General features: G+C 31.9%; 1 protein-coding gene across 1 annotated transcript in view; it reads right to left on the bottom strand.

Annotated features, from left to right (window-relative positions):
• Positions 1-9,132, bottom strand: part of LOTGIDRAFT_201453 (hypothetical protein) — a 42,219-nt gene that overhangs the window by 30,729 nt on the left and 2,358 nt on the right. The window contains exons 5-10 of the mRNA XM_009051994.1: positions 8,668-8,778; positions 7,453-7,573; positions 6,546-6,626; positions 5,829-5,935; positions 5,174-5,262; positions 2,836-2,928 (exon numbers count right to left, since the gene is read on the bottom strand). Of these exons, the coding sequence (XP_009050242.1) occupies positions 2,836-2,928; positions 5,174-5,262; positions 5,829-5,935; positions 6,546-6,626; positions 7,453-7,573; positions 8,668-8,778 (602 nt within the window). The remainder of the gene's footprint in view (positions 1-2,835; positions 2,929-5,173; positions 5,263-5,828; positions 5,936-6,545; positions 6,627-7,452; positions 7,574-8,667; positions 8,779-9,132) is intronic.

Raw genomic sequence — 9,132 nt, 5'->3', positions numbered from 1 at the left:
TCGATGTAGTTATCTATGATATCTTTTATTTCCATTTTTTCTTCGTTTTCTTCGTAATATTGAAATAGGTCTTGAACATCTTTCTTTGGTAAATATTCTAAATCTTTGAGAAATTAATAATACGATTGCTCTGGTGTTGTTGTGTAGATATACAAAGAATCGAACCAGAACTACCGCATAAACACATGAGCATTGGGTTATTAGGAAATATTTCTGAATGATTAAATTTTTTGCCCATTTTTTATTATTTTAATTTGTTCCAAAAATAACTCCTTCTCCTTTATACTTTGAAAGAAATATTCCTTCTCCAGTGTGTATATCTTTTAAAAATATTCCATTACCCTTATGTTTGACTTTGACTTCTCTCGTGTCAATACTATCTACTAATTTATTTAATCCTTGTTTAACAGTTTTCTTGGTTTCTTCCCCAAATCTTTTTCCAAATTCTTTTATTGTGCCTATCATTTCTCCCACTCCTGAACCTCGTGCCTCCTTTTCAATTGCTAAATTATGTCTGCGTTCTTCAGCGGCTTTAACATCAGCTGCTTTCTTTGCGTTGGCAGCTTTGACTGCGGCAGATATTCCTCCAGTAGCTGCACCCGCTGCTGCAATACCACCAAATATTAAAGGTAGAAGGAAAGGAAAAAATCCCCCTTCTTTTGCGTTCGCGTCAATTCTTTCTAAATCTATATCGTCTCTGACTTTACAATATTTATATTTATCAATAAGTTTTTTAGTTATGTTGATTTTTTTACCATTGAAAGTTATTACAGTTGGTGAAGCTGTTTCAATAGCTTCTATTATTTTCATAACTAAAGTTTTTGGTTTCATTTTTAAAGGTGTATTTTTTACTCAATTCTTATCATTCTTCTATCTGCTATTTTGATTAAATGTTTTGCTTCTTCGAGTAGTAAACAATAACCGGTTACATCTCCTTGTATTTTTTCAATATGAATATTTATGTTGACTCCTGTTTTGAAAAGATCTTCTTGGTGAGCTGATAGATCAAAACAGAAGATTGGATGATTAAGTGCAAAATCTACATATTCAAACTGAGGTGGATTTCCAAATAATTCACACATATTTTTATAGTTTCTATACAATTCATTATAATCATTTGTGGTTGGATTAATTGTTAAATGTTGGTTGGGATAATTACCGTTGTTTAATCTTACTTGAACTTTATGGATTAAAGGATCTTGAGTTTGGTTCATTGCCACTCTGAAGACATTATTGTTATTCGTTTCAGAATCTGGTAAGTTCTTGAAACCAACCATTAAATATCTTGCTGGTTTAATAGTGTTAGTGATTGACCACGTGGTGGATTCTCCAGTTAAAGTCATGCTACCTACCGTGTTACGATGAAGAAAAGCTATTTCAATATCTTTAGTTAACGAGTTGAATATTCTCGTTTCTACTTCAATTGATGGTTTTATTACGGGTATGAAAAGTTGGAGATTCGATATTTCTAATTTTGCATCTGAACCATTCTCTCCAAAGAATATCTTATCATCGTTGATTTCTCTTTGTAGATGAATTTTATATGGTAACCCTATGGAAACTTTTCTATGTTCCAACAGACCGAATAAAGGATATAATTTCCAATTTACGTAATTACCCCACCTATTATTCTCAACAATATTATTATACTAAAGTACTCGTTTTTCAAATCCATGATTAGCTGCTCGTGCTACTCTTTCTATTGTGTTTCGAGCAACAACTAGCTAAATTGGCATCATTTGCAAGATTTCTTACCGGTTCTTTTAAAACACTTCCATCACCAACATCGGGTATCCAACCTGAGACTGAATCGAAATCTTTAGGATATAAAACTGTTTTCAACATTGTGTCGAATTCCCCAGGGTGTTTAATTGTTTCTATCGGATTTGAACCAGCTTCCAAAACCATCTCGCTAAATAAAGATGGAAAGAAATTGTTTTCTAACGTTGTATTAGTTTGTGGAACTTGATTCTGAGTTCCATCTTTAATTTTGAAATCGCATCTGAAATAAGCATCGGAAAGAAGCAACCAATTCGATAATGAATTTATTTCGAAGGTAATTCTACCACCATCATTCAATTGGGATTTAGAACCAACAGTGGGTGAGATGATAATATAATTCTCTTTTTTCTTGTTAAATGAATAACGAATCGGATCGTATAATCTAAAGATTAGATCTAGTATTTTATTTGCCATTTTCAAGGTTTAAAATTTGAGTAGAAAATTTCCAAAAAAAGAATTATCTCCCTTCTACATTATTTTATATAAGGGTATTTTTAATATGCTTTTTTTGATGGAATGTAGGAAATTGATTGAAGGTGTTTTTTAGTCTTTTTTTAATGTAAGAATTTATGAAATGTAGGATGTTTTATGAAATGTAGGGAATTAAGGTCTTTTTTGGGAGCTTATACATTTTTCGCATTTTCCCCATGAAATGAAATGGAATGGGGAATCCCTATGCGACCAATGTGTAAGCTCATATACTACTAAGCTTAATTTCAGCTTTTTGTAGTAAGCTTGAAAAATAATGTTCCCATCCAATCTAACAAAGACTGTTGTCGCTTTCAGAGCATTGTTATCAAAGAACTCATAATAATTAGCACCAGTTCTGCTTAAATCATCAAGAACCAGGCAGCATATTATAATACTAAGAAGTGAACCTTATAGCAATTCCAAACAATGAATCCTTTCATGATAAATTCACTTCCAAAAGTTTTTGAGTATGCTTTACAAATAGTAAGATGGCAAATTCCATACTTAGAGCATGATAGCTTTAAACATAAACATCAAAAGGGGAATGTCCCTTTAAACAACATAGAGTTGGTATAGTCTTACCATGAATATTTTCCACACACAATAAATGGAGAAAAAATAACCCAAAAAGTTGAAATATCTTCCTTTAAAAGTTTTGGAATAGTTGATTCTCTCCTAGAAAAATAAGTACAAAAATTTCAATTATATTTCTGACCATATTAGGATTTTAGGAAAATTACTCTTAATAGGTTTTTAATGCACGAATTGGTTTTATTGGGATTGTCATTTTTGATATCCCCTTTTAAATTTTCGGATATCCCCTTTTAAATTTTCGGATATCCCCTTTTAAATTTTCTGATATCCCCTTTTAAATTTTCGAATATCACAGTTTAAATCTATACTTTTGAACTTGAACTTATTTTTTACTAACTTTCGTCAGTGGCAGCACCAGGAGGGGATTCAGGAACCCCCAATTGCACCCCCACTTCAGATTTCAAAATATCATTTTTATATGCCCCAAAGAAATGTGTCAGAAGGCAACAAATCAAATTTTTATTCAAAAATGTCTTTCTCTTTAAAGGGGTATTCCCCATTTTTTAAGAAACTTTTCGGTATCAAAGTTGTCGTAAATTATACCTAACCTGAAAATATTTCTAAAATATGCTATTTATATCTATGTATCTTTTTGAACAAACTGTATTTATTTTAAAAGGGTTAACTAAAGATAGTGGACGACAGCCATATATGCCCACCACGGCATGCGGATGGTAAATATTCAAGATTTTGGGGCAAAGGCAATAACTCTGCTTCTAACGGTCGAAAATAGCTCAAATTCGAACTTGATCTTCGTTTTGAATGAATATGTATACACATACCGAATTTCATTTGATTCCATCAAAAAATCTAGTTTTTAGAGCGTTTACAAGCAAATGTTGACGGACAGACAGGGGTGCCGACAATATACGTCCACATAGAGAGATTTGAGTTATAAAAAATGGACAGTGTTAATTATTAATTAAACAGTTTGACTTAGTTTTGGTCTTTGGCTTTATAATGGCACGATATTATTAGTTGAAATACGTAGGAGATATATGTTTCTACAATAAGGCATTTATTTTACATAAATTGGTACAGTAATTTTAGAAATAGTTTCCAAAATGCATAACAAACTTAAAAACCTTACGTCACGTTTTAAATATTCAAAATTGATAGCTGGATAAAGGGTACATTTCTCTAGATTTAGGTGTATAAATCGACATTAAAAGATAGCTTGCCAGGCAAGGTAATATACGCCCACTGGCAGCTTTGATTTTGAATAAAAATATTTAGCAGTACAGTAACAATCACCAGTATGAATACTGAATAATATTAAGTATGAGTTATTGCCCTTGTTCTTGAAAACGTGTTCAATTTTTAGCTCTTGAAAACTCTAGAAGGCAAATATTCAATCTTCAGCACAGGACTGAATAATAAAACCAAATTTTGTCAAAATCCAGCAAAAATCATGCCTTTTAGTGTTTACAGGCTAAAAATTGAACGTGTTTTCAAGAACAAGGGCAATAACTCATACTAAATATTTTTTGATTCTTCTGATTTTCTTCTGGGTTCATCCTTGGGTGATTACTAACACTCACACCAAGTTTCGTCAAAATCCGTTTTCAAGAACACGGGCAATAACTTATACTAGATATTTTTCGATTCTTCAGAATTTCAATAGGGTTCATCCTTGGGTGATTACGAACACTAATACCAAGTTTTGTCAAAATCCGTCAATTTCTTTTCATGTGGGCATATAAAGATAGCTTGCCAGGCAAGGTAACATACGCCCACTGGCAGCTGTCAGAAATGATTAAACAGTCTTTAGTGACTACAGGGTTGCACAATATAGCTAATAGAGTAAAATGTCAGGTCAGACAAGTTATTTCGGTGAAAAATTATCCAATCATCACGAAAATCAATAGGGATCATCTTCATAATGACATTGACACACAAAATAAAAATCAAAAGAATCTGTAAAAAATTGTAGCCTGTAGAGTGAGCACGAGTTGCACAATATAGCTAATAGAGAAAAACGTCAAGTCAGACACGATATTTCGGTGAAAAATTATCCGATCATCACGAAAATCAATAGGGATCATCTTCATAACAACATTGACATACAAAATAAAAAACAAAAGAATCCATAAAGAACTGTAGCCTGTAGAGTGAGCACGAGCCAAATGTGAACGGACGGACGGACGGACCGACGGGGTGATTACAATATACGCCCATCTTACGTGTGGGCGTATAAAAAGGGGAATGTCCCTTTAAACAACAAAGAGTTGGTATAGTTGTCAGAGCAAGCTTTTTACATCAAGGATGGCTGTATCTAATTTCAGGATATTCATATAAACAATGTCTATTACTATTTCTTACTTACCACTGCATCGTTTAAATCAACTGTTTCTAAAAATAACTGACGACTTAATTCTTCTAAAGCATTAGCATCTTGTTGTAATGGACCAATATCTGAGATTGTTAAGGAGTTAGTAAGAATTACAGCCACGAGGAAGAGTTATAATTTGAAGCTAAACAAATAATAATCAGTAATAGCTAATATTGTTCATTTGGTGTATCTAATACATGCCATTAAATTGATGACTTTGCTTGTGGCCTTTCTTTCTCCAGAGAGGCACAATTGCTTATGTAATCGATTAAAAATCTAAATATGCCACATTTTAATATTGCTTAAAGGGATAGTTGTGCCATTTTTGGGGGGGGGGGGGGGGGTTAATTTGAGTCTTGATAATAGTAAATACAGCCTTCAAAAGTACTAGACTTATATCAAAACACATAATACCATCAAAAATATCTCAAACTTGGAATTTTATTCACTATTTCTATATATATATGTCTTTTCTATATATATATCGAGTCATCATTTTAACACTCAAACGCAGACAATTCTGGACATTCATGGATTTGAAGGCTCAAATTTCGATGGTGAGCTGTGAAAACTATTACTGATTGGCTAAGCTAAATAATTAAAATGAGAACATCGGAAGGCAATGATTAATGTTGATAAGAAAGGATACTCTCTTGTCCGCTACCAGAAGTAACATTTTTTAACATTCCCCACAACCCTCCAGATCCTGTTGACATACTAGCCTTTCTTAGATTTTCTCTTTTAGCTATAGCTATTCTGAAAGAAAACAAGGGCAATCACTCTGTATGAAATTGTGGTGAAGCCCCCATCCAATTTCCATAAACATCCTGCTTGAAATTGCTCAAATACCAAAACTTGTATTGAAAGTTTTAAAAAAAATCAGTTGAAATGTAACAAGATAAACATCTTTAACTGTGTTTCCACTGGGGGCCAACTCAAAGCTTACTTAAACCCGGCTTTATCTTGTTCAGCAATAGGGGGCATACTGGTCTTTCCAGTTTATTTTTTTTGTACCGGTTTAAACAGTAATCTTGTACATCATGAGTTGTCAAAAATGTGCGACTTTGTGATCAAGGCTAAAGTCGTTCGGGAACCAGTTAAACTCATTCTGCATTAAAGCTGGCTCTAAGCTAGAAACACGGTTATTGTCTGTAGACAAGGGCAATAACTCTGTCTCCTATTGTCATTTATGACATATATATCTACATATATGACTGAAAAGTACAGATTATAGGCCAATTAAAAGCAAATAAGAACTGACAGACGCACAACCAATCCAATGCCATAAACGGCAAAATGTAAATCCATGGGGGTTTTAATTCATTAGGAGTAATTAGTTTATAATCTAACACAGGATTTTACTAACCTCTTTTTCTTCATTATAATCATATCTAGAGATTGTAATAATCTTTTTTCTATACTTTGTATATCAGCGTCTGTTACATGCCTACAAGCAAATACCAAGGACATTAAAGGGATTGTCAAGAAGTTTATGTATATCGCGGACAAGGAAAGCATCAATTTAACCATTCCAATTTTCAATTGTGGTTAAACTGACTGAAAATTTGAAAGGTGGAAATTGATGCTATGAGTGTCAACATTATTAAAATACAGACTGTGTTTGATTTAATTTAATTTAAAAATGAAAAATTATTTGAAGCTGAACTTTTTGTACAGTTTCTTTTCATCTACCTATTTACAAGAGCTGTTGATTTTACCCTTTTGACCGATCATACTTTAGTCTGAGAAACAGGAATTTTTTAGCTAAGCCAATCAGTAATAGTGTTCACAGCTCACCATCGAAACTTGAGTCTTCAAACTCATGTTTGTCCAGAATTATCTGCGTTTGAATGATGACATGTCATTCTGAGATACTCTGTGACATATAGAGAATACATAGAAATATTGAGTAAAATTCCTAGTTTGAAGTATTTTTTAAGGAATTAATCAATTTTCGTACATTTTTAGTACTTTTGAAGACTGTATTTATATATTTTCAGGACTCAAATCAACCCCCACCAAAACGGCACATCTGTCCTTTTAAGCCATATTAAAATGTGGCATATTTCGATTATCGATTACATAAGCAATTGTGCCTCTCTTAATATTTACAAAATCAACCCCAAAGATGGCGCACCTGTCCCTTTAACATCAAATTTGGGAATTGCTGATTTAATCAAAACAAGACTTAAGTTTTCATGTGTACATTTGTGTTGACGTTTGACCTTCTAGTTGTTGATATAAAGTATATTATATGTTCATGGGGAACTCACCTAACAAAATAATGCATATAAGTATAGGGACAATTAACAGCACCAAATCCTGAGAGTAGAGCCATAATAGTAACACCTACTACACCAACACGTCCTATACACTGTTCTATTGAAAATATACCTACAAAATAACATAGAGACCTAGAATAATGATAAAACCAGTCACAAACATCGCAGAAAAAAAAATATGAAGTCACTTTATTTCATTATGTACTGTGCCCCCAATGACTCTCATGCATTCCAGAATTAAAAAAAAAACAAGCCCTTTGTGATAAAATGTGTTGTATCATTTCAACCTATCATATATTGTAATCAAATATCGTAATCACATATTGTAATCAAATATCGTAATCACATATTGTAATCAAATATCGTAATCACATATTGTAATCAAAATCATATATTGAAATCACATATTGTATTTAAATATCGTAATCACATATTGTAATTGTAATCAAATATTGTAATTGTAATCACATATTGTAATGGTAATCAAATATTGTAATTGTAATCACATATTGTAATTCTAATCACATATCGTAATCACATATAAGCTTATATTGAAATCGCATATTGTAATCATAATCACATATTGACATCACATATTTTAATTGTAATCACATATTGTAATTGTAATCACTTATCGTAATCACATATAAGCTTATATTGAAATCGCAAATTGTAATCATAATCATATATTGAAATCACATATTGTAATTCTAATCACACATTCTAATTCTAATCACATGTTTTGTAATTCCAATCACATATTGTAATTTCAATCAAATATTGTAATTACACACTGTAATCACATATTGTAATCAAATATAGTAATCGAACATTGAAATCAAACATTGTAATCAAATATTAAAATCACATATTTTAATCATAATTACATATTGAAATAAAATATTGTAATTCTAATCACATATTGCAATCAAATATTGTTATCAAATATTGTTATCAAACATTGTAATCGAACATTGTAATCAAAGATTGTAATCACATATTGTAATCTTGTAATAATCACATATTATGATTATGATGTCACAGTTTTTTTGAACAATAATAATAAAACTTCTCCTTCAGACACCCATGTCCACTCCACGTCTCAATGTAGGTACGAGAGTTATCTTGTGAATTAATCCAGCTCAAGCTACAGACACACATTTGAAATATTACCAGTAAATATGAATACATGTAAAAATGACTTACCATGTTTTGGACTAAGTATGGGAAAAGGATCACCCAATTTCCAGAATAAATAAAGAAATGCTAGCCAAGCTCCAAATGTACATAATGTTCTGACATGGGGTTTCTGTGGCACTGGAAAATATATTATTACTTTATATCATTTATTAAATTTATTTTTTGATGACCTCACTAACTGCAAAATATGCTTTATCACATAAGGCCCTTCGCGATTTGTGACGTTGTCAAACACTTAGTTTTAGTTGAATTGCAGAAACCACAGACGTCTGACTAAAAATTGGAATGGTGCAAATTGATTCTATCAGTGTCCCCAATCCAAATACAAAATTCAGAAAACCTCTTTATAATAATGCCTTTAAGGTATCATAGAATGAAAAAAGACACAGCTCAAAAATGTCTTTATAAGATGACTGCCAGAGCATTGCATGCATGACTGTAATGAGCAAAACGCAAAATCAAATGAGTGGA

This window comes from Lottia gigantea (genome assembly GCF_000327385.1).
Source record: "Lottia gigantea unplaced genomic scaffold LOTGIsca_177, whole genome shotgun sequence".
Classification (NCBI taxonomy): Eukaryota; Metazoa; Mollusca; class Gastropoda; family Lottiidae; genus Lottia; species Lottia gigantea.
This window is presented reverse-complemented; position numbering and strand designations above follow the sequence as displayed.